The sequence below is a fragment of the Pongo abelii genome, chromosome 17 (assembly GCF_028885655.2).
Source record: "Pongo abelii isolate AG06213 chromosome 17, NHGRI_mPonAbe1-v2.0_pri, whole genome shotgun sequence".
Taxonomy (NCBI): Eukaryota; Metazoa; Chordata; class Mammalia; order Primates; family Hominidae; genus Pongo; species Pongo abelii.
In genome coordinates, this window is record NC_072002.2 from 78,733,314 (window position 1) to 78,760,565 (window position 27,252).

At 36.4% G+C, this 27,252-nt stretch overlaps 1 protein-coding gene across 1 annotated transcript; it reads left to right on the forward strand.

The window, feature by feature from the left end:
- SERPINB10 (serpin family B member 10) lies at positions 1-26,937 on the forward strand. The gene is made up of 8 exons (XM_024235917.3): positions 1-83; positions 7,528-7,704; positions 9,476-9,541; positions 9,987-10,124; positions 11,812-11,929; positions 20,903-21,045; positions 23,913-24,068; positions 25,670-26,937. The coding sequence occupies exons 2-8, from the start codon at positions 7,537-7,539 to the stop codon at positions 26,072-26,074; spliced, it is 1,194 nt and encodes a 397-aa protein (XP_024091685.3). The 5' UTR covers positions 1-83; positions 7,528-7,536; the 3' UTR covers positions 26,075-26,937.
- Positions 26,938-27,252: the final 315 nt, after the last annotated feature.

The following is a 27,252-nucleotide window of genomic DNA, read 5'->3' on the forward strand; positions in this document are numbered from 1 at the left end:
AGTTGAAAGTTTCTCAACTCTTCAGCCACAATCTCTTACTACAGGAGCAAATTGCCAGCTCTGCTCCAGTGGAAGAAAACAAGGTATTGTAAATATTTCTTTGGTTAATGATTTTATTTATGTTTTTCCTCTTGGTTGAAGTGCCTAGCTAGGTAACAAATAATGAAGACCCCTTCCCCAAAAAAAGTCCAGAAATAATAGATAAGGCCCAATCCCTTAAGAATTTTTCTGTTTAAGTCAGAGAGTAACCTGAGCTGGTTTGAAGTTTGTACTAGAAAAAGGGATATGGGGGAAAGAACATTCATTCCCCAAAAAAGTTAGAGAAATTGTTTTTCTAGGAATTGTGGAGTGGAATTTCCTCCTTGTTTTACTGGGAATTGTGAAATCATGAGTGAAGTTTCCTCCAGTCACATTTCTGTATCTGTCAACATAGGCAGAGATAAATAAAATATTCTCTCAGGACAGTTGAGCCAAAACCCTTCAACTCTTTAGGAAATGTGAGCTTGGCACCCTGAATTTGGATCCTATTCATTAATATATGGAACTCATGGTTTGACTCTTTAACAGTTCCCCTCCTCAAACCCAAAACCCCACTCTCCTCTCCTGGCCACCATTTCATGGGCCATTAGCTTTCTTCTCTTCTGTGAAATAATCAATGTTCCTAATCCCCCACATTATACTAGGTGCTCTTCATAAACCACCCCAAACTATTACCTGTTTCTAAAAAAGGCCTTAGGTGAATAGAGAGGTGCTGGGGATTGGGGAAGCTGTCATTCTCTGATATGCACAACTCCATGAGGAGGTAATATTATCAGTGTCATCAGAAAGGCAAGGGGCCCTTGGGAGTGTCTCATGGAAAACGGGACAAGAATCCTTCTCCCCACTCTCCAGGTCTTCTTTCTCCTCCTGATGGTTCTCCATCACGTAATCTCTCTCTTTAGCCACTAAAATCTTAAACACAATGAGATACAATGGCAAGAGCAACTGTATTCACAGTCAAGATAACGAAGTTGCAGTTTTGACTCTGCTGTGCATCCTTTGCTCAATCAACCTCTCTCAGCTTCAGTTTCTTAGCAGACAAAATGGGGGAGCTGGGTTAGGGAGATTCTAAGGGTCTTTCCAACACTGATATGCTAGGGGCATGCGATGATGAAATGTCTATGATGAGACATTTTGATGCATGACACTATCCTTTTCTTGCTTTCTTAATTCTCTTTGGCTTCTCCTCTGAGCCCGTCTACAGGTTAAGCTCACAGATGATCAGTGTATAGCTCTTGAAAACTGCAAAAGAGCAATTAATTTTGAAAATGACCTGGTAGACTTCTGACCTACACATTTGCAGTCTTCTCTGAAAATATAATTGTCCAATATTTGTATGGAATAATTATCTCCTGTAACATTTCATCTCACAATTCTACACCCTTCAGAGAGTATTTTTCATCGTTGGGTTAAATATCACTAATGGATGGCTTAGTGCTTCATTAGATTTCTTTAAAAAAGAAAATAAAGAATTGTTTCTCTTGTATGTTCTGGGTAATATCTGATATAAAAATAATGATATTAATAAGGGAATTAATGAAGACGAATACAACTAAATATTAAGTTTACATGAGAAATTAGCTTTTATAATAGAGAATTATTGTTTTCAGGAACATGTTACTAGTAAATAAACACTAGAATAACCATAAACTAAGGTAGAAAAACTCCAGCCTCTGAAATGGTACTTTCTCCCCACTTTATGAAGAGTGTGGTTTGGCCAAAAACCAAACATTTTCCGTGTAAATTTAAATCATGAGTTTTAAAAATACAAAGCTTGATATATACTGTATGCAGGTAACAAAATGTTATTTGAATGAGTAAGAGCCTTAAAGGAAGTACAGAGTTATTTTGAAGATGGCATTTGATCTGTTGAGGAAGAACATGACAGGCAAATATTCAATATTTTATGAGGGTGTAGAATTACTACAGATCTACAGTCTTTTTTGTTTTCTATTTCATCAAATAATGTCAGCCTGGGATTACCATAAGCTTTTGGAGTAGGCAGGAGCCACACCTAGGGCATGATTTAGAGGTGGGGAAGCTGTTTGGTTAAGTCTAAGTTTATGGCTGGGGGGATTCCCACAATATCACTTTTAACTCCAAGTTATGATGAAACCAAAACTTTGTCTACACATGCCTCTCTCATGATTAAGTTATTAGAGTATAGAGAATTCCTAATGTTTTCCAAAGCTCTCATTCTATGTTTCTCAGAAGGCCAGGTGACGTTCATGCAAGACGTAACTCTATACAACCTTGGCATTAATGAGATTTCCTAGGCCTAAGAATTTGAATTATTTTATTTTTTAAATAATTTCAGTTTTTATTTTTGACTCAGAGGGTACATATGCAGGTTTGTTGGAAGGGTATAATGTGTGATGCTGAGGTTGAGGTTTGATTGATTCCATCACCTAGGTAGTGAGCGTAGTACCCAATAGTTAGTTTTTCAATCTTTTCTCCCTTCTCTGCCTTCCCATTCTAGTAGTCCCCAGTGTCTATTTTTGCCATCTTTAAGTCTATGAGTACCCAATGTTTATCTCCCACTTATAAGTGAGAATATGTGGTATTTTGTTCCTGTCGTAATTTGCTTAGGATAACAGCCTCTAGTGCATCCATGTTGCAGCAAGGGACATAATTTAATTCCTTCTTTTGGTTGCATAGTATTCCATGGTGTGTATGTACCACGTATTCCTTATCCAATCCAACACTGATGGGCACCTATGTTGATTTCATGTCTTTGCTATCGTGAATAGTGCTGTGATGAACACGTGTGCGTGTCTCTATTTGGTAGAATGATTTATATTCTTCTGAATGTATACCCAGTAATGGGATTGCTGGGTTGAAGGGTAGTTCTAAGTTCTTTGGGAATTCTCCAATCTGCTTTCCATAGTAGCTGATCTAATTTACATTTCTATCAACAGTGTACCCTTTTCTCCACAGCATCATCAGCGTCTCTTGTTTTTTGACTTCTTAATAACAGCCATTCTGACATATACAAGGTAGTATTCATTATGGTTTTGACTTGCATTTCTCTAATGATTAATGATGTTGAGCATTTTTTCATGTTTGTTGCCCACTTGTAAGTCTTCTTTTGAGAAGTGTCTGTTCATGTCTTTTGGCATTTTTAAATGGGGTTGTTTTTTGCTTGTTGAATTAAGTTCCTTATACATAATGGATATTAAACTTTTGTCAGTGGAATAGTTTGCAAATATTTTCTTCCATTCTGTAGTTGTCTGTTTACTCTGTTGATAGTTTCTTTTGTTGTGCAGAAGCTCTTCAGTTTAATTAGGTTCCACTTTGTTTTTTGTTGCAATTGCTTTTTAAGACTTAGTCATGAATACTTCCCCCAACACTGATATCCAGAATGGTGTTTCCTAGATTTTTTTTTTCTAGGATTCTGATAGTCTGAGATCTTACATTCAAGTCTTTAGTCCATCTTTAGTTAATTTTTGTACATGTTGAAAGGTAGGGTCTACTTTCATTTTTCCGGATATTGTTAACCAGCTATCACAGTATCATTTATTGAATAGAATCCTTTCCCAATTGCTTGTTTTTGTTTACATTGGTAAAGATAAGATGTCTGTAGGTGTGCAGCTTTATTTCTGGGTTCTCTATTCTGTTCCATTGGCCTATGTGTCTGTTTTTGTGCCAGCACCAGGCTGTTTTGGTTACTGCAGGCTTATAGTGTAGTTTGAAGTTGGGTAACGTGATGCTTCCAGGTTTGTTCTTTTTGCTTAGGTTTGCTTTGGATATTGGGGCTCTTTTCTGATTCCATATGAAATTTAGAATAGTTTTTTCCAATTCTGTGAAAAATGACGTTGGTAGTTTGATAGAACTAGCATTCCATCCGAGGTTTGCCTTCGGCAGTATGGCCATTTTAACTATATTGATTTTTCCTGTTCATGAGCATGGAATGTTTTTCCATTTGTTTGTATTATTTATGATTTTTAGCAGTGTTTTTTTTTAGCTCACTTTGTAGAGATCTTTCAATTTCTTGATCAGGTGTATTCCTGGATATTTTATCTTATTTTTTTTTTGGCTATCGTAAATGGAATTGTAGTCTTGAGTTGGCTCCCTGTTTGAATGTTATTGGTATATAGAAATGCTACTGATTTTTGTACATCGATTTTGTGTTCTGAAACTTTACTGAAGCCATTTTTCGGTTCCAGGAGGCTTTTGGTGGAGTCTTTAGGGTTTTGTAAGTATAGAATTATATTGTCAATGAAGAGAGAGAGTTTGACTTATTCTTTTCCTATTTGGGTGCCTTTTATGTCTTTCTCTTGTCTCATTGCTCTGGCCAGGACTTCTAGTACTATGTTGAATAGGAGTGGTAAAGAGTAGGCGTTCTTGTCTTGTTCCAGTTCTTGAGGGGAATGCTTCCAGCTTTTGCCTATTCAGTATGATATTGGCTGTGGGTTTGTTACAGATAGCTCTTATAATTTTGAGGTATATACCTTCAACACCTAGTCTGTTGAGGTTTTTTATCATGAATGGATGTTGGATTTTATTGAAAGCTTTCTCCACCTCTATTGAGATGATCAGATGTTTTTTGTTTTTAATTGTGTGGTGAATCACATTTATTGACTTGCGTATGTTGAACCAATATAGTACTCCAGGAACAAAGCCTACTTGATGGTGGTAAATTAACTTTTTGATATGCTGCTGGATTCAGTTTGCTAGGATTTTGTTGAACATTTTTGCATCTATGCTCATCAGAGATATTTGCCTATAGGTTTCTTCTTCTATTGTGTTTTTGCCAGGTTTGGGTACCAGGGTGATGCTGGCTTTGTAGAATGAGTTAGAGAGGAGTCCCTCCTCTTTAATTTTTTGAAATTATTTCATCAGCATTGATGCCAGCTTGTCTTTGTACATCTGGTAGAATTCAGCTGTGAATCTATTTGTTCCAGGGCATTTTTTGGTTGGTAGGATTTTATTATTGATTCAGTTTTGAAACTTGATATTGATCTGTTCACGGTCTCAATATTTTCCTAATTTAATCTTGAGAGGTTGTGTGTTTTCAGGAATTTATTCATTTTCTCTAGATTTTCTAGTTTGTGTGCATAGAGGTAGTCATAGTAGTCTCTGAGGATCATTTGTATTTCTCTAGGATCAGTTGTCACGTCACTTTTGTTATTTCTGATTGTGCTTATTTATATCTCCTCTTTTTTTCTTTGTTAATCTAGCCTGCAGTCTATCAATCACGTTTATACTTTCAAAAAACCAACTTTTGGTTTTGTTGATTCTTTGTATGGATTTTTGGGTCTCGATTTCATTCAGTTTTGCTGATTTTACTTATGTTTTTTTCTTTTGGAAGTTTTAGAGTTAGTTTGTTTTTGTTTCTCTAGTTCGTCTAGGTCTGATGTTTGATAGTTAATATGAAATATTTCTAACTTTTTAAGGTAGGCATTTAGTGCTATAAACTTTCCTCCTAACACTGCTTTTTGCTGCATCTTAGAGACTTTGGTATGTTATATCTCTGTGTCTATTTCAAAGACATTGATTTCTGCCGTAATTTCATTGTTTACCAAAAAGTCATTCAGTAGCATGTTGTTTAATTTCCAAGTAATTCTGTGGTTTTGAGAAATCTTCTTGGCATTGATTTCTATTTTTATTGCACTGTGGTCTGAGAGTATAGTTGGTACAATTTCAGTTTTTAAAAATTTGTTGAGACTTGCTTTATGGCTGAGCATGTGATCAATCTTGGAGTATATTCTGCGTGCAGATGAGAAGAATGTGTATTTTGTGGTTGATGGTTGGAGTATTCTGTAGATGTTTATTAATAAGTCCAATTGGTCAAGTTTTTCTTTGTTAGTTTTCTGCCTCAGTGATCTGTCTAATGCTGTCAATAGGGTGTTAAAGTCCCCCACTATTGTTGTGTGTCTGTCTAAGTCTTTTTGTAGGTTGAAGAGTACTTGTCTTATGAATCTGGGTTCTCCAAAGTTGGGTGCGTATACATTTAGTATAGTTTAGTCTTCTTGTTGAATTGAACCTTTTGCCATTATATAATACCCTTCTTTGTCACTTTTTACTTTTGTTGGCTTAAAGCCTGTTGTATCTGATATAAGAATAGCACCCACTGCTCTATTTTGTTTTCAATTTGTGTGATAGCTCTTCCTCCAACCATTTAGTTTAAGCCTATGGGTGTTATTACATGTGAGATGGGTCTCTTAAAGACAGCAGATTAATGGGTCTTGTTTTTTAATCCAACTTGCCACTCTGTGCTTTTTAAATATGGTGTTTAGCTCATTTACGTTCAAGGTTAATATTGATTTGTGAGGTGTTGATCCTATTGTGAAGTTATTAGCTGGTTTCTTTGTGGTTTCTATTGTGTGGTTGCTTTATAAAGTGTGTGCACTACGTACTTAAGTAACAGGTATCATTCTTTTGTTTCCATGTTTAAAACTTCCTTAAGGATTTCTTGTAAGGCTGGTCTAGCAGTAACAGATTCCCTTAGCACTTGGTTAAATCGTTTTAACTTATTTGAGAAATTATTTTGCCATAAAATCAAAATAGATGGAATTAGCTATAGAAACCTAGTTTTAAAAGGCTTTTAAATTAAAATATTATGGTATTGGGTGGCTATGGTATGTTGACTTTGGTTTAGGGTGGACTTGGTAGCATAATATCCATGCAGTTTCCTCAGTTGTAATCATCATCAATAATGTCTGCAATTGCCTCAGTGGTCCAGGCTGTGAGTGTTTGTGATGGAGTGGTGGTGGTGCACATTTGCTGTGGATTGGGGCACCTGTCATTTTCAGGCCAGGTACATGCAGGTGTGGTAGGCTAGTCAGCTGTTTGGTTGCTTCCATTAGAGATGACATTTAGATGTTGAGTATAATATCAAAAAAGATGAGGAAACCTGAGTACTCTTGTTCCAGAAGACTAGTTTCAGAGGGTCTCAAATGAGTGATAATAAAGACAAACAGCCTTAACTTCTCAACTTCTCTACAAGCATTTTCCAATTAGTTGTGCATGATTCCATGTTTACATAAATTAAAAATGGTAGTTACAGCCCAAACTATGAATATTGTAAGTGAGTAATAAATATTTATAAGCACACATTTTGTGCAAAATCCTTAGCTAGGTGCTGTTGGGTGCACGAAGCAGCATAAGAAGAATATTTTGCTCTCAAGAAGCTTATGCTGGAGTTGGAAAAACTAGATACAAACACATGGAAACAAAACTGGTGGTGTGAAAAATGTCAAGAGAGTGGCAAAAACTACGTTATGGGACTCAGGTTTTAACTGACCAGAATCCATTTATTCTCTAATGCACATTAGCACTAAAATTTGAGGCAATTCCCTTAAATTCTCTAAACTTCAGTGTTTTAATATATAAAATACTATTATTGGACTAGAATTTTGCTAAAGTCTATTCAGCTCCTATGACAATGTATATGGATATGTATGCAACTATGAATACATATTTTTTCAAAGGTGAAGTGGAAATAAATATTAATATGCTCTCTAACTTTTGCTTTATTTTTCTTAGGTTTCCTCAATGGACGCTCTAGCAACATCAATCAACCAGTTTGCCCTGGAGTTGAGCAAAAAGCTAGCTGAATCTGCTCAGGGTAAAAATATTTTCTTTTCTTCCTGGAGCATCTCAACTTCCTTGACCATGGTGTATTTGGGCGCCAAAGGTACCACTGCAGCCCAAATGGCCCAGGTGAGTGGAAAAGGTCAACCGTCTTCTGTTTCTTGTAAACTAAGTGCTTTCATTGCCTTTTAACTTCAGTTTTCTCTTGACAACTCAATAATTTACATTTCACAATAACATTCTCTAAAACAAGACATACATTAAAACATTCTATACCATAAAACAAATCCTGGCAAAGAGAATCAATTTGCAAACTGTTGCTAGGAAAACCATTTGAGAACCTGTGTCCTTTAGCAAAATAAAATGGAGAAAGGATGAGGTTATCAATTTTTGTTCAACACCAAAACCAATTTTATTTTGATGATATTATTTAAAAAGTAATTGGTCAAACTTTAAATAATAGAATAATTCAGCATCTTTATAATCACATAAGGATTTTCTTGAAGACACAAAAAAGAAAAATAAAAGAATTCTGTTTCTCATGCTTTGTTTGATTCTCTCTTTGTTTAGTCCCTGGTTATCTGAATGAATCTAAGGAGCCCATTAAGATCATTACAATAACAATATAATACTATTATATACAGAACTATTTTTGCAATAAGCATCCTCAAAACATTGTGTGTATGTAAATATATATATGTAGTCATAGATAGCAAAATAGCCATATGTGTGTGTAAAAATATATATGAATACATATATATGCAACAATATGTATATATAAATACGATTTTAAATAAAAAAAAACCAGAAAGAGTAAACTCGGCCCTAAATCTTGCAAAACCAAAAGGCCAAATGACAGAATTTTCACCCAAGAAGGTGACTTCCTTAGAAAGTATGGATATGAACAAGGTTGGTAATTCTGAGGGAAGTGGGCAGAACACATGCTATATTAGTCTGGACTTGGGATATCATCCTTACTCTTGTAGTTCACAAGATATCAAGTGGTTTAAAAACAACAGCAACAACAAAATCCTTGTTCACAACTTGTTAATGACAGGTTCATTAGCTCAAAAGTCTTAATCATTAATGTGATAGACAATCTTAAGTGGATTCCAATGTGAATCTATTTCATATAAATATATTGCTGGGTGTTGCTTGTCCTTGTTTCGGATGTTAACACTTTCAGTTGCAAATGAGCCTCATGAATTAACTGTGCACCCCTTTATGTACGGCAGGTGGCCCGTGTTCTATTACCATGGGTCAATGCAACCCTTGATGCAGTATACTGTATTTCTTATTGTCAGCCGGGTCCAGGACTTGGCAGATAAAAGTATTGCCTTCTGTTCTATTGTTGTACAATTCCAAGGAAAGAAGAGTATCTACATCCTTCCTGTTAACTTTCCAACGAAATGCTGGGGTAAACACAAACATTGTGCCTAAATATGTCAAGTGGTGGTAGACAATAGGAACTGAGCATGTAACTAGAAAAAAAAAAACAACTAAAATTCCTTGATTTTCCACATAATTATGGCTTTTACTTAAACTGTCTAAATGATGGTCTCAGTTGGACACCTAGCATTCTTCTTAAAACAACCATGAGTAAAAAGGAAATACGGAAAAAAAGAATTTTACCTCAAGGTTTTCCCAACATCATTCTAGTTATAAAACATAGGAAAATAAAGAGACTAGCAACTTAAATTTGACTTTAGAAAATTTATTTAAAAGCAGTTCTTGACTTATTTTATTACTCACATTATTTAAGTCAAGTCAGAGCCCCTTTGTTTAACTAATTATATGTTCTGCAATTATAGGAATGACTGACTTGTATTTACAGATGATGTATGATTTATATGATTACTTCTCTGCAGTCTATTCATTTGTCTTTTTATTGAAATTACAGGTGCTTCAATTTAATAGAGACCAGGGAGTCAAATCTGACCCCGAAAGTGAAAAAAAAAGGAAAATGGTATATCTTATCCTTTAATATATATTTGATAATTAAGGAAAAAGTACTTTTAGCGCATGTATTTTAGTGATAACTTAAGCAACTTTTAGCAGGTAATTTTTCTTAGAAACATATATTAAAGTTACAGAAACATTTTTTCAGAATACAAAATATCTACACTTTTTGAAAGATCTCTTGTCCCCATGTCCTTTTAATCTCTCTAAAAATTTCTCTAGTTTCAAACTTTTTCTTGCCTGCTTTTGCAAACTAAATGTGAAGAAAATTATGGCCTCAATAACATTTCATTCTTTTGCACTAACACTAAAGAAAACATTTTTATCCACTTTAGGAACATTTTCAACTTTTGTTTGCAATTCCCCAAATAATTTTATTTAGCTTTAGTTTGCTAACATGTACGTAACTCTTGTCCAACATTTTTATTTGACTAGTTCCTTCTCTTTTAAAGGAATTCAAATTGAGCAACTCGGAAGAAATACACTCTGATTTCCAAACACTTATCTCAGAAATCCTCAAGCCCAACAATGACTACCTACTTAAAACAGCCAATGCGATATATGGAGAGAAAACGTATCCATTTCACAATGTAAGTGCAAATGTCTTATTTTAAGCTAATGGAAAAGAAAGAGCAATGTGAGACCAATCAGTAAACTCTGTATATTTCTTTAGGGATCCAGGGACAATCTTCATGTGGTCAGTACTTTCCTGTAAACAATCAATTAGACCAACCAATGAGTGTCTAGTGGTAAAGGAAACCAATAACAGGTCTCAAATCAGATCTAGCAATCAGATATTTCTGTCTAGAATAAAGAGGTAACCCCTGAGAATGGCCTACAAATACATATGGAGACTTGGCTGGAGGCTGTCTACTTGAGAGCAAAACTGACCTTGGGATGAGAAAAGTGAGCAGTTTTCACATCAAGACTTTACAGACTTTGGGAACATGAAACATGAAATAATATCAACTTCTCCTCTTTACTAATGGTTGAAACCCCACCAATGCAGACCATGATGACTCTGTCCTCTGTTAAGAGGGTCACATGACAACCCAGGTCAATAATTTACTTCATTGTCCAACATCTCTTTGGGCAGGAGGACCCATGTGTCCAGTGGGCAAAGAGCAAGGAAATTAGATACGGTAGAAGAATAGCGATAAGATAAAATAAAGCTACCTTGTGATTTCAAGCAATGCTATCCCTGTTCAAATCTAGTGAATTCTGGGGAGTTCAGGAATTGAGCTTTGTTATTACTAAATATATAAAATCATCCAAATGGAATCTTAAAGACAGTTTCCTTTCTTGTAGGCTCATGGACTCTCATTTGATGCAGAAGTAGGAGACATGATTGACTCAGTGGGCACTTAGAAATAAGAGGGACACAGAGATAGAGACAAACATATTTTTATATGTCCACAAGCCCTGAATTAAGACAGGCAGTGGTCCCTCATAAATATTTAAGTTTTCCTTTTACTAGATTTTAAATTCCACAGAATTTAGACTTCATAATCTTCAAGCCACTTCCTGGCAACAGAATTAACTCATCACTTTTTACTCCTACAAGCCCTCCATAAAGTAAGCAAATTGAAGGAATACTACAAGGTCTTGAAGAATAAATTATGTTCCCAAGGCAGATGCCCCCATAACAGCAAACTCAGTCATAGCCTACATGTGATGACTGCCACTGGGTGAACATCAGAGGACCAGGAGGAGGTGGAGGCCTCATTTTTTTTTTTTTTTGCCTCAGAATGCTTAATATAACATTCAACTCTGCTTAGAAACCCATTTTCATGGCAGGATATGATTTTCTTCAAGGGCCCTCCACGAGATTCTTGATGTTTAGAATCCACAGAAGGAAGCTATCAGTATCACAAGCCTCACTTTGGTTTCATCCCTACCATAAAAAGTCAAGTACAATGCCCAATGCCTCTTGGCCACTGGGGTCACTCTTGTTATTTGTAGTCCCTTTCCATTCTAGCCTCATTTCAAGGCATGGATAAAAATAGAAAGGAAGAGGATGTGGAAGCCCCCAAAATGTGGGCATCAGTACTTCCTTCCACAGCTGGAGCTCTGCATAGCTAGCCAGTGCCCTGCTAAGTTTGAAGAGGGAAGTGTTTAGTTTTTGACCAAAACTGGGAGTCAGGAAAGAGAGGATGGAGTGATGGTGTGGGAGTGTGCAATTGCCCACCTACTTAGTTCTTTTGATAATCTAAATAGATTTGATTTCTCAATTTTGAACAAACTCTACAAAAGGGGATTTTTATCTATGTCTTTCAGAAATATTTGGAAGACATGAAAACATATTTTGGTGCAGAGCCTCAGTCTGTTAACTTTGTGGAAGCTTCTGATCAAATCAGAAAGGACATCAACTCTTGGGTTGAAAGACAGACCGAGGGTAAGCTTTCACCAAGGGACTTGGCAGCGTGCTTTCCCCAAACATCCTTGGATTTATTTTAGTTTGTGTCATGTGTAAGTATGTATACTCCTTAAATAGAAGTGTGGACACATTGTAAATATTCAGAACATTTATTTCTATTCATGTACATAATTTTTAGATTCACTGCCTTCCTAATAAGTCTCCTCTAAAACAAACAATTAAGTCAGGCCATCACTTTACCAAATAGACAAGAAAATTATCATCTCCCACTAATTCCAAAGAAGAGCCCAAGGGTAAAAAGCAGAAAAATGCAAAAAGGAAATTGAAAGTACTGCCGCATGCATTGTTTTTAAGGAAAAGTATCTACTAATAACAGAAATGTGGCATTAAATGTGCTATAGAATCTTAAATACTTTTCAAAGTAAGTTCAAGTATCAGTTAGAGTATGGATTAAACTACTCTAAAGAAGACACCCAAAATACAGTGGCTTAATAAGACACAAGTTTGTCTTTCTCTCAAATAATAGTTCAAAGGTAGTTAGGCATCCTAGGCTAGAGAGAGCATTCTGCCTCCCAAGGCCATCCAGAGATCCAGGCTGGTGTTCAGGACTGCCATCCTCAATACGTGGCTTCCATCTCTAGGTGCAAGATGGTTCTTACAATAGCCAGTTGTACTAGCAGCAGGAAGTGGGGAAAAGAAGTTTCATCAAAAGCTAATTTGTCTTTAAGGGGATGCCCTGGAAGTTTCACATGTTAATTCCACTCATCTCCCACTGGTCTAAACTTAGTCCATAACACACTTTCTGCTAGGGTGACCAGTGCATTCTGGTTTGCCTGTGACTTTCCTAGTTTTAGGATCAAAAAGCCCCTAATTCCAGGCAAGAGTGACCAACCACATTCCAGTCAATTCCAGTCACCATACTTGCTGGTAGAAAGACTTGCAAAATGGAGTTTTCAGCTGGGTTGCCACTTGTCACCTAAATTTCAGGGTTTTATTTCTAAAAGGAAGTAGTAGAAGGATTCTCCCAGGCAATTTAACAGTCTTTTATTATTATCCTTATTTTGGAAATAAGGAAGCTGAGATTTTAGAGAAATTATCTATGATTACACAGTTTAAAGCTTCAGCAATAGGATTTCAAATATAAGTCAGCTTAGTTCCAAAGTCTGAACTGATTTCTACACACCATGCTGCCTTTTAAATCAACATTTCAATTGATATTATATTATATCTTATGAAGAAATACAAAGGCATCATCATTAATGAAGATTAATTAATCATTCATGACTTAATGAAGATTAATTCATCATTTGTCATTAATGAATATTAATGATGATGCCTTTGCTTTGTGTCTAAGCACATGGAATGTTTTGCTGTCTTCTCCTCTGAACTTCAGGGCTCATAACAAACACCTGCTAGACATATTTGCCAAGGGTCCCATGCATTTCAAATTCACCATACCTGAAATCACATTCAGAATGGTTTTCCCAGACCTTGTCTTCCTCATGTATTCTCCATCTTGGTGAATGGGTACACCAATCACACACTTGCCCAGAACAGTAATCTGAGAGATACTCTAAATTCTCCCCTTTCCTTTGCTTCCTCTTAAATGTTTCTCAGAGTTCACTTTTCCTTTCAAATCCCTTCCTCCACAGCCTTTCTTTCTTCACTATCTGTTATCTGCACAAATGCAATAATTTGCCTCTAATCTTGTTCCCTTCAAATCTAACCTCCATTTACCACCCAAATTACCTGCCTAAAATACAAATTAGACCAGATAGGCCATGTCACTCCTCTACTCAAAACTGATTCATGCTGCCCCATGACCTATGGCATCAACACAAAGCCCCTAACCAGACATATAAGGCCCAATGTGACTGTGGAGCCTTGCTTGTCTCTCCACTTAAACTCTTGTCACTCCCTGGATTAAAATTTATATTTCAGAGATTCTACATGTCATAGAGTGTCCCAAACTCCCTGTGCTACTTAATGGCCCTGTACTCATGCCATTTCTTCTATCTGAAATACCGTTCCCTGCCCTGCCACCCCCAACCCCTTCTTTGCCCCCAAATAACTTCTCAGGGCTTCATTCAGGCTAAACATCCTCCTCTTTGCTCCCAGACATTTGTGCAAACCTTTACTTTGACCCTTACCACACTGTTATCAAAACTAACTGCTTATACATTTATGTCCCCTGCTAGACTCAAGGACTCCATGTGCCATAACTCTGCCTTCAGCTTTAAATCACACATAACAGGCCTGCTCATGGCAGTTGTTCAGAACATTAATGTTTATTGGAATGAATGGATAACATTGGCAGACCTAAGTGCTCAGTTCCTTTTACATTGAGCCCATGACTCAAAAGCCGTGGTGAAGCAAGAGTGACCATGGTATTTAACTTCCATCCTGGTTTGCATTCATCTGAAAATAAGTTTGTTTTGTTTAGAATTATAGATTAGCTAGCATTTACTAGTTGCTTGAACTTTTGTAGCTTGTGTGAGACCACATTTGATTACACAGGCAAAAGTATGTTGTCACCTACAACACAAATTCAACATAGCAGAAGCAGGAGTAAGAATGGTGCTGGAGTTGGGCAAAATGTTATGTCTTAGATTCCTGGCCTGGTGACTGTTATGTTGTTTGGAAATCAGGTGGGGAACCTACAGATAGGAAGGCTGGGGCAACTAATCTGCTAGCTTTGCATCCTAGCAAAGCCTTTTAGAGCCAAGAAGACAGCTGTTGTCTGATGCCACATAAGCACGGCTCTTAGGGGTTGGTCCTTGCCTTGCTTCCCCAGCTTAGACTGATGCACTCAAGGTACATGACAAAATCCAGGTGTCTGAATTACAGAGCTGTCCAGAAGATCTTCCTATGATGATGGAGATGTGCCATAAATCTGCACTGTCCAGTGGAGTAGCTTCTATTCCCATGTGAACACAGGTGATTTGAAATGTGGCTAATGTGACTGAGGAACTGAGTTTTCAACTTATTTCATTTCAATTAATTTAAATTTAAGTAGCCACATGCATTTAGTGACCACCATATTAGGCAGCATAAGTCTAGAAGTTTTGTTTCTGAAGAAGAACTGAGCAAATAATCTTTTACTTTATGGAAGAAAAGGCAGACTGCAGATTATAGTGCTATATGGCCATGGTATTGGACATCCACACTTTAAAAAATTCTGTTATCATACCACTGGTCAAATGAGAGGCACCAAAAAATAAGCTCATGGTGGACACAGTCCGAATCTCTTACTGAGCCTTGTTTGCCACATCCCATGATTTCATTCCTCCAGCTGACCCTCCTCACTCTGTTCCTCAGAAGTGGAATTGTCCAGAGAGGGAGAAAGCTGTAATCCTTCTGTATTTTCTATTTTGGACACAAATATCTGCTATTTGGAAGCATTCAACATCAAATAAAATAAGGAATGAATTAGCTATTCAGGAACTTAGACTTTGTCGAGGCAGAGTTCCATATGCCTTTAAGGGAAAGTTGCTAGTGTATTTGGCATGACTAGATTCTACCTGAACCATCTCAGAGAAACTTCTTTCCTTGAGCTTTCAACAGGTCTTCTCCAAGGTCTTCATTTTTCCTTTAGACAGTAGCATCCAGCATCATTAATAAAAACAGCACACCTGCACCCTGAACCTTCCCCAGAAGATTTTAGAATGTTTTTGGTGTTCTGAGGTTTCAACATTATGTTCTAGGCAGGGGTCTTTTTATTTTTATTTATTTACTTTATAATTTTGCTGGCAGTTATTTTAAATCTAAATATGAAGGCCTTTAGGTTAAGGAAATTGTGTATATTATTTATTTCATGATTTTCTTCTTTTCATTCTGTCCCTTCTTGCCTTCAGTACTTCCAATAAACAAATTTGAAATTTCACAATCTATCCTATCTGCTTTGATTTTCCATTTATATTTACTTTTCATCGCTTTGCCCTTCTGTTATCCTTTTCCAGATCATGATTTTGCTCCAGCTGTGTTCACTCAACTATTCAGTCAATCTATTCAAGAGTTTTATTTCCACAGTTATGTATGTTCTGCTTTGACAATTATTTCTTTTCTCTTCAAGACTTATGGTTATTGGTTATTTCTTTTTCATTAGTGAGATCAGTCGCTTTATCTGAATATGTAAATTTTGCTTATTTTTAAGTCTTTTTGCTGTGTTAATTCTGTTTCCTGTTAGTGCATGTTGATGTTGATGCTTCTCTCTCATAGGATGGATTTTCTTACCTGTTAATCCTTTTGGTTTTCTGTGTGTCTTTTTTGTTTGACAACCCCAGTTTACCAGTCTTAGTTTATAATGCAGATCACTATACCTTGTCTATGGTCACTGTTGGGCTGACATTGATGTGCTGTGTTTATAACTTGCCTTTGGGCATGGGAAGCTTCCAGTTTTTCTTGGGAATTCCTAGTACCTTGGGAACACTGTTCTAACTCCACTGTAACATAGGGTGTCCTCACTCACTTCTCTAGACTGTAAGCTAATGTATTTGTAGCCCATTGCTGGTACCCAGGGAAGTATAGAAAGTCAATAAACACAATTGCTCTAAACCAGTGACTCTCAATCGTGGCAATGTATTAAACTGAATTTACTGATTACTAAGCGTAACTCCAGATGGACTAATTCAGATATCTTGGAGTGAGGTTCAAGTATCAGTATTTTTAAGTCTTTAGGAGATCCTAATTTGCAGTTAAAGTTAGGAGCCACTGCAATAAATGGAATTATTTCATTAATCTCACTAATGCTCCCTGCCCCCAACAAGCTCCATGAATGCATGGCCTTTGAGTTTCTAACTCCCTGAGCAACACCCCAACCTCCCAAGAAATCATCTGTGATGCCTTTTGTGTGTGTATGCTGTGGTTTTCTCTATCAGTCTTATCTATCTGTATTTTCTCTTTCGGGATTCTTCAAATTTTCCAGTCCTTTAATGGCATCTTGGCTTGTAGCACTGTTTCAGATACATTGTTTTAAACAAACATATGGTCTAAAACATTAAGTAACCTTGTAAAACAGGATTTTTGACTATAAATTCAAAGGTTAAAAAAACTAAGTGTACTTCGACTATGTATTTTAAGGCTGAAAAAAGTACACAAATATTGTACCCTAGTTTTTAAATTTGTTTTTAATAGAAGAATGGATTTGCAATCCTGAAACTACTTTATGTTTGTTCTAGGATTAAGCAAATAAGGAAATATATTGGAAATCATGAGAGCCAGAAAAGAAATTACAAATAAGGCAAAGACAAAGGCTACAATGAACCCTGTGTTATTAGATTGGAAGTGAAAGTATCAATATGACCTCCTACTCTTCAATATATATGCAGAAAGATAATTCAATAGATAAATGTAGAAATAGATACAGATGAGTGACAATGCATACATTTCCTAGTCCCATTTGCTGAGAGCATCTGGAAGCAATGACATCCCAATAGTAATCAGCATATCTGACACCCAGATCTTGATTTCTAAACTCCTTTCAAAAAAAGAAAGCCGAGCTCCTGGACAAAATGATGGTAACAGAGCTGGGACAAGGGAAGTACAAGATAAGGACATTTTGTGGTAACAGAATGTAAGGAAATGCTCAAAATACTTGGGAATACGTCAGAAGGACACAGGAGCCAACAGGGGAGGCTTCCAATGACAAAATCTGGAGCAATTTGTGCAACAAAATAAATAATGGTAGTAATGGAGTATAACCCATAGAATAAAGCAAATACCCATGAGTCTATACTGATACAAACAAATAATTGAAGATCCAAATAAATGAAGAAGGGAAGCCTCTTTCTCATAGTAGAATTCTAGTTAATGAATACAGAAGAATGATGGAAATAGAAAAACACCATCTGCAATAGTAACCACAGTAGTAATTGTTTTAGATAGGAATAATAAATGGATACTAAAATTCGTGGACAAAAATCTGATGAGAAACAGAATATTACATGCTCTCAAAGTATCTTCCCACATGATACCAAAAAATAAAAAAACCCACCCAGTCCTTTTACATTGGAAAAATCAGTGTTCAAATTAATAGCACCAGTAATAGGACATATGGGCATCATGCACTTCCTTACATGATTCATTGAGAAGAACATAGCATGACTTCGGTGGTTATATTAGTTTCCTAGGGCTGTCATAACACATTAAGGTAAACAGAGTGGTTAAAAACAACAAAAATGTATTCTCTCACAGTTTTTGAGGCTAGGTGTCAAAATCAGGCTGTCAGCAAGGCCGTGCTCTCTCTGAAGGCTCTAGAGAAGAAACTTGCATGAGCTTCTCATAGCTTCTGGTGGTTGTTGACAATCCTTGGCATTCATTTGCTTGTTGATGCATCACTCCAATCTTTGCCTGCATTGGTACATGGTTTCCTCTTCTTGTCTGTATCTCTCTTTTGTCTCTGCATCTTCACATGGCATTCTCCTCTCTGTGTGCCTATGTCCAAATTCCGCCCTCCTTACAGAGAGACTAGTCATTGGATTGGGTCTCACCTTAATCCAATATGACATCATCTTAACTTTATTTCATCTGCAGAGACTGTATTTCCAAATAAGGTCACATTCACAGGTACTCTGGGTTAGAACTGGGACACTTCTTTTTAGGGGACACAATTCAACCTACCAAGGTGATACTCTCACAAAAATGCATAACTTGAGTATTATCTTGATTAAACATCAGACAAACCTAAATTGGGAATTCAGGGGAATTCTACAAAACAAATGGGAGTCTTTCTTGAAGGTGTCAAGGTCATGAAAGACAATGAATGAGTGAGAAACTGCTCCAGATTAAAGGTGAATAAGAAGAAATTACAACTAAATGCAATGCAAGGTCTTGTATTGATTTCTAAAGAAAAAAAGGACTTTATTAGAACAACTAATGAAATTTAAATATGACCTGTCAATAATATTCTATTAATGTTAACTTCTTGGTTTGGATCACTGGTGTATATAAGATGTCATCATTTAACAATATTTTATAATCATAATTATTATAAATGTGGTGTATCACTAGGATGTAACTATATCATTTTCTAATTGTTTATTGTTAGAAGATAAGAAAATAATTTTTTAGTGTAATAGTGTAACAGCACCTAAAAGAACTTCTTATTAGTTTTCATTGTTTTTTAGTTGATTCTCCTTGCTTTCCTTATTATTTGCAAATAATAATTTTGTCTCTTCCTTTTATATAATATCTCATCTAATTTTTTTTGCTTTAGTTAGTATTTTGAGGAAAACTGCTAAATAATAGTAGTCATAGCAGGCCATAAATACCACTAATGTTTCTGGGTTAGCATTATTATGGGTTTGTGGAAGAAAAATATTATTTTAATATTATAGAAGTATTCTTCATTTTAATTTACAAAGTAATCATTTTAAAATTAGAAATGAATGTTGAAGATCAAAAGTATTTTTGCAGATGATGTTATGATTTTTTTCTCCTATCAGTCATCAAAGCAATTGTCTCAGTCCATTACAGCTGCTATAACAAAACATCTTGGACTGGGTAATTTATAAATAATAGAAACTTATTGCTCACAGTTCTGGATGCTGGGAAGTCCGCAATCAAGGTGCCAGGAGATTCAGCGTGTGGCTAGGGCTTGCTCTATAATTCCAAGGTGACACCTTCTCATTGTCATCGCATAGTGGAGGGGGCAAACAGGCTCCCTCAATCCGTTTATAAGGACACTAATCCTATTCATGAGGGCAGAGCCCTCCTGATCTAATCCTTTCCCAAAGGCCCCACCTGTTAATTCTATCACACTGAACATTAGGTTCCAACATATGAATTTTGGAGGGACACAAATATTCAGGCCATATCAGCAACACGTTACATTAGTAGATTTCCTAATATATGTTTCTTGCATTCCTAATGTATATTAATTAGATTTATTTACTAAAATGTGATTTAGAGTTTATCTGTTTATATTCACAAGAGAAATGGGTTTACAGATGGGAATTTTGTGCTTTCTTGTCGTTTTTATACTAGGTATATGCTAGCTTGATAAAAGTAATCAGAGAATTTTCTATTTTGTGCTTTGAAACTGTGTTAATAGTGTAGAGATTTATCATTTACTTGAAGGTTGAAAAGAATTTACCTGTCTACATGTCTGGGGTTGATGCTGTTTCCACAGGAGGTAATCACCTGACAGTTGTAAAATTTCAATCATGTTTAATTTTTTTTCAGATTTTCTACTATTTCTTCAGATTCTATTAATATTTTCCTTGAAAATTATTTTTTAAATTAAGTGCCACAAGCTGTCTCTTATAATTTTAACAGCTTTCCCATGTCTGTATGGCAGTTTAGAAGATCAGCCCTTTATTCTGAGTAGTGTCTGTTGCAGAGTGAAGCTGGGTTGGCCAGGAGGTTCTTCTCAATCCAGTTCTATCTACCTCAGTTATCAAACATGTGCCTCTAGAGCAAACCTATAATACTTGATTTGAGAGATATATATTTGACATATTTTTATAAATCATTCAAGGTGCTTTGGTAGAGAGTTTGGAGAGAATGTATTTGGGGTTGACAGCCAAATATCAGTTTAAGTTGTAACTATAGCAATCTGATAGAAGCAATTGCACACAGCAATATTTTGGGCAACAGGAAAACACTGGCACAACCTTTCAGATGTTAATCAGAGCAGCTTACAGTTTGTGGGTACAAACAGAAGTGAAAAAGTAAGAAATATTTCAGTCACCTCAAAATAGGGGTACAAATCAACTCATATTAGAGGGAAGTTTTTGTAATTAAAATGCAAATTTGTACTTTATGTGGAATAATGCTTACTGACCGTCCAGCATATTATTTCTTCAGTGTTTCTATATTTATTCACAGCAGCTATTCTGGACAGGAATAGTACTTGTCCATTTCTGGAAAATCAAAAACCAGGACTTTTAAAGAAAACTTTTATAGTTTCAGAAAAAATAGAAACCTGGTTGTCTTTAGTTAAAATATACATATTTCTACAAGTCATTTGCAACCTGCCTTTTTTTCTTACAGGTAAAATCCAGAATCTCCTGCCTGATGACTCTGTGGATTCCACAACCAGGATGATTCTGGTGAACGCCCTATACTTTAAAGGAATCTGGGAACATCAATTCTTAGTGCAAAACACCACAGAAAAGCCTTTTAGAATAAATGAGGTAGGAAATTTTTAAAGATCAGTTTGGATTTTCACATGGCATTGTACAAGTGATTCTCTTATAAATTCACTCTTCTTTTAGATCGAATGTTCTAGTGAACTATGGCTCTTACTAGGGAAGTGATGGCTGGGCTAAAAGCCTTCAGTTCCATGGGGAATTCATTGAAATTTCCCTGCCCTTGTTTTTGTCTGAATATACAGTCACTCAGTCCTTGCTACCCATGTGAGCTGGGTAGGGTAGTTTTCATATTTATTTCCTAGGTAAGAAATATAGTGTAGCCAAGTGACTGGAGGCATGCCTGAGTTAGAAGCAGTCCAGAACAAGAACCTAAGAGTCCTCACTGCAAGTTCTGTACCTGCCCTGCTAAACCAGTACTAACTTCTACCAAATTCTTACGCTTACATAAGTAAAAGCAATAAAAAGGGAGACTAAAGTAAGGTTACAGATCTGACTCCCGTGAATGGGCTGAAGTGTGGCTGGGCCTTGGGACCTGATTGGAAACAAGGACTTAAACGTTGTCAGGATTTTTTCCTCTATTTTTTCAACTCTGTTTCTACGATCATTCTTCTCTCAGGTTGAGGTCTAACTTTCTCTGCTTCCCAGTTCACAATGACAGAACATAGCTGCTCACAGGACCTTCGCCATTCTAGAAACCAGTTGGAAAATACCATTCCAAATTCCTAGGAAAGGAACTAGTTGATCAAGGTTTGTTACAGTTGTTTAGTCTAGGGATAGGCCACAAACAGTGCTGCTGTGGAACTATGGCTGTGATGAATGTGTGCAATAGGCATTTCTCAATCAGTGCGGTGAGGATGGGGAAGGAACTGAACACATAATCCAGTAGGTTAATGACAAGTGAGCTGAATGTTACCTGGGTTTATATATTCACTGGAAATTTTCAGTTGCAAGTGGTAGAAAAGTATTCCAAACTAGCTCTGGCAAAATGGGAATTGTATTGGAATTAGCTGAGGTGACAAAAAACTGGGAAGTCCAGGAGTGAGTGATTGGGGTATTTAGAGTCTCAACACATAATCCCAGTTCATTCTCATGCTGTCTCTTTCTCTTTTTCTCTCTAGTTGCTACTCTCATTCTCTAATAATGATCAGGGAATATGGTTGCCTCATATTCAGTCTTCAAGCTTCACAACTCTAGTAGACAGAGAAAGTGTTTGTCATTATGTCTAGGAGGGCTCTGGTTGGGTCCATTCATGGGTTCTCTCTGGAAACAACCACAGTATGCTGGAGTACTCGCAGTATACAGCCCTTGTCATATGGCCACCACCTTAGCATACGGTGGGGCTTTGTGATTGACAGTTCGACATAGAATGGAAAAGTAACATATGTCTACAACATCTAAGTTGCAGGGGTGTTTGTTTTGCTTTCATTTGGCAATTGGTCTTATTTTAAAATAAGCTTGATTTTTAGAGCATTTTTAGGTTTACAGAAAAAATTGTGCACAAAGTATAGGGCTCTCATGTGTCCCCCCCTTCAACACACACACAGTTTCCGTTATTATTAACATCTTACATTAGTGTGGCATATTTGTTATAATTGATGATCTAATATTGATACATCATTATTAACTAAAATCTACAGTTTACATTTGGGTCCACTCTTGATGTCGTACTGTTCTATGGGTTTTGAAAATGCTCAATATCACGTAGCCACCATTACAATAGCATTCCAAATAGTTTCACTGCCCTAAAAGTGACCTGTGCTTCACCTGTTCATCCATTCCCCCTAAATTCCTGACAGCCACTGATCTTTTTTTGTTTGTACAGTTTTGGCTTTTCTGGAATGTCACATAGTTATATTCATACAGCACGTAGCCTTTTCAGGCTGGCTCCATTCACTATGAATTTAAGGTTCCTCCATGTCTTTTCAGGGCTTCATAGATCTTTTTGTTTTATTGCTGAATAATATTTCATGGTACAACTGTACCACAGTTGGTTATCCATTCACCTATTGAAGCACATCTTAGTTCCTTCCAATTTTTTGGCAATAATAAATAAATTTGCTATAAATACTACACTGTATGCAAGTTTTTCTGTGGACACTGTTTTTAACATATTTGAGTAAATACCTAGGAGCACAATTGCTGTATCATATGGTAAGACTAGGTTAACTTAGTAAGAAACTGCCGAACTGTTTTCCAAAGTGGCTGTGCCACTGTGCGTTCCCACTAGCAGTAAATGACAGTGCCTGTTGCTCCATATCGTCATCAGCATTTGGTGCTGTCAGTGTTTCATATTTTAGCCATTCTAGTAGCCGTGTGTAATTTGCAATCTCCTAGTGACATATGATTGAGCATTTTTCATGTGCTGTATGTCTTCTTTGTGAGGTGTTTCTTAGATCTTTTGCCCATTTAAAAAAACTGGCTTGTTTGTTTTATTATTGTTGAGTTTTTTATTATTTGTTGAGTTTTTATTATTGTCTCGTATGTTTTGCAAATATTTTCTGCTCATCTATTGCTTGTCTTTGCATTCTCTTAGTGAATGTCAGTTTTTATAATACTAAAATACTTTCTCAAATATTTTCATGTAAAATATGCCTTAGTTTCTGGATTATTGGCATTTCCATAATTTACACAAGATCATGTATTAAGAGTTTGATTTAATACATGTTGCTATGATTTATAGGGGTTACCACAGTTGTGTTAGAAACAGAAACTCACATATCTGCTATTGGCGATACTTTTCAGTGGAATAGATATTTCCATAAAGGAAGGTCTGGATAACTTTATTCAGCATTTAGCAGAAAATCAGCAGTTTCACCAACTGGGAGCCAATGATGGTAGAGAATTAAGGAGTTGGTGGAATACTTCTTCAATGACCTTGTTACCTGTTTTTTTTTTTTTTTTTTTTTTAGACTACAAGCAAACCAGTGCAAATGATGTTTATGAAGAAAAAGCTTCACATTTTTCACATAGAAAAGCCAAAAGCAGTGGGCCTTCAACTCTACTACAAAAGCCGTGACCTCAGCCTGCTTATCCTACTGCCAGAAGACATTAATGGGCTGGAACAGGTAAATAACATCAGTGTGTCTGATGTGAGGGTGTTTCCAGTGTTTACTAAGAAAAGAACTGGTGGGCCAAGGTTTCTCCCAATCGTTCTCAGGAAGAATGGTCTCCCTATTATTTAATTCCTATAGAGAAAGGTCACCAATGTACCTTGAGTCCTAGGCACTTCACCTTCACAATATTATTTAAACTTTACAACACTCTATAAAGTTAATATTACTGTTCCTCAGAAAGGTTAGGCAATGTATAGACAGCTCCAGCCTGGGGTCATCACACACATAGCCACATGTACAACAGATACAAATATACCTTGTCAGTCACAGAACTGTGTGGATTGATCATAACCATCTTTCAATCAGTCTAGGTTTCCCTCTGGTAGGACCTATGTAATTTGAAATTAATATTTTAATCATCTGCATTAGTATACACACACATACGCAGACATCAAGCTGTCTTCCAAAACTTATTTTTTGAACATTTTTATCAAGTAAGCAACCTTCAGGAGAAAAAGTCTCTATCAATACCTTCTTCAAGAATTATTTAAGCTGTTTACCAGCCAAATTTCTATTAATCTGTACACAACTTTGGTCAAACCATGCTTCTGAGCAATTTGCATGCCTAAACTGAACATGAGTCTCATGCAATGGATGGCCTGTCTTTCTTTGCACAGTGTCTAATTTTTCACATGTGTCAGACTCTTAATACTTATAAGTTTCCACGATCCTACTAGTATGTAGAAAATATTTCCAAATTATGTTATAAAATTTGTGAAACTGGAGAGGATAGTAAAAATAAAACCAGTGTGTACAAATAACCATTAGAGTCAAGCCCTCGTAAGATAAAAACCTAGAAGTGCAATTTCCTGAGCTGAAGATATTGTCATGTTATTAATGTAAATGGTTTACAGGTATGCCATTGACAGCTAAAACTTCAGTCTAGAAGATGCATGTGCATTAAAACAAACATGTCATTTAAAAAATCAAACATACACATATATACATATGTAGTATGTACACATACATATTTATCATTTTAAAAGTTTAAAATATAAAGAAGAGGGAAATCATCCTTAAACTCACTGTAAAATAATTACTTTTGTTATTTGGAGGATTTTCATATCTTTTCTTTCTTTTTTGACTTAGTTTATAATTATTAATCTCATGTTGTTTTGATTAGAGTATAGATGTGTTATTTTATTCCAAATTTTTTTTCAAAGAGCTGTCTCCCATGTTGATAAACAGGTTTTTTTGTGCCTTGGCTTACAACTTTAACTAGAGTATATGCTTTTGTATAGCTAACATCTAAATGTATATTTATATTTATGTATTTGAGTGTATAGCTGATGTCTTGCATACTATAGCAGAAGTACTTCCATTTTGAATTAAACTCTAGTTCTCCTATATCCGGATAGCAATTAATCTGCAGAAAAAAGATTTTGAAGGTCAACATTATACAACCAAAGGATTTCCAGATGTGTGTGTTGTCACCCTGAGTAACGGGAGTGATCATAATTCATCTATGTAATTCCTAGGGTGCTCTCTCTACTACTGTTTTTCATTCCACTTTGGAATTACTGATTCTTTCTTTGTTGGTTACAAATGGGCAGCTGGAAAAGGCCATCACCTACGAGAAGCTGAATGAGTGGACCAGTGCAGACATGATGGAGTTGTATGAAGTGCAGCTACACCTTCCCAAGTTCAAGCTGGAAGACAGTTATGATCTCAAGTCAACCCTGAGCAGTATGGGGATGAGCGATGCCTTCAGCCAGAGCAAAGCTGATTTCTCAGGAATGTCTTCAGCAAGAAACCTGTTTTTATCCAATGTTTTCCATAAGGCTTTTGTGGAAATAAATGAACAAGGTACTGAAGCCGCAGCTGGCAGTGGGAGTGAGATAGATATACGAATTAGAGTCCCATCCATTGAATTCAACGCAAATCACCCATTCCTCTTCTTCATCAGGCACAATAAAACCAACACCATTCTTTTTTATGGAAGATTATGCTCCCCCTAAATCCTGCATATCTCTCAACAAACGAGACCATCTTACAGTATGAAAAATGTACCATGAGATGGAAAAGCACAATTTTCACAAAAATGAGTTTGTAGTCTAAACCTTTTTCACATTCGAATATAAGTAAATAGATCTTGAAATAATGCATTCTAATGATCCTGTCATATCTCTACAGCTGGAGAGAATGACGATTTTTATTTTTACCACGTTAACGTTTTGTCTAATGTGATTTCATTTACATTTCAGAAGTACTATGCTATTCAACTGAATACCTTACAATTCTTGATCACTTGCAATATCCATGATACTTATCATTATATATTTCATATACATCATTAAATAAAAAAATCTTTAGAAAGGTGATATGATATTGATAAACAAGAAGTTTCTCAACAATATCATTTCGATCAAAAATTTAGCCCCGCATGGTGGTGCACACCTGTGGTCCCAGCCACTCAGGAGGCTGAGGTAGGAGGATTGCTTGAGCCCAGGAGGTTGAGACTGCATGAGCCAAGATCACACCACTGCACTCCAACCTGGGCATCAGAGCAAGACCCTGTCTCAAAAAAATCATTTTGGTGGCGCATAAATTATCATTGTAAAACTAAATCCCCTTTTTCTGCTATTTAAAAAATACTTATATTGACATTAGCTTAAAAACCTAGTGAAATCCAAATGAAATTTGTAGTTTAGGTAGTAGCAATCTCTCAATGTAGGTGCCCTAGTTTTGACAAATGTACCGTGGTCATGTAAGATGTTAGCAATTGGGTAAACTGTACTGGAGTACATGAGAATTAGCTGTATTATCTCTGCACCTCTTCTGCGAATCTAAAATTATTCCAAAATAAAAATTTTATTAAAAATAGTCATTATGGATGGCTGAAATACTCAATACAAACATCCCGCAGTAGCCTCAGCCCCGGCGAGCGCAATGCAGCGCGCGTTCCTCATCCTGGGCGCCCATCCTCGGCTGCTGCCTCTTCCTTTCGGGCCCCTGGGCCTGACCTTCCGGGTCCGCACAGAAGGCCTGAGCGCGTCGCCTCTATCACTGGTCCAGCGCGGGGAACGCGGTGTGCCTCGGCTGCCATCTCCTGGAGATTAATTCTAGTGGAAGTCGAGAGTGAGCCACAGCCTCAACAACACCTAATTCTAATTACAGCTGGTGATCGGTGAGGTGA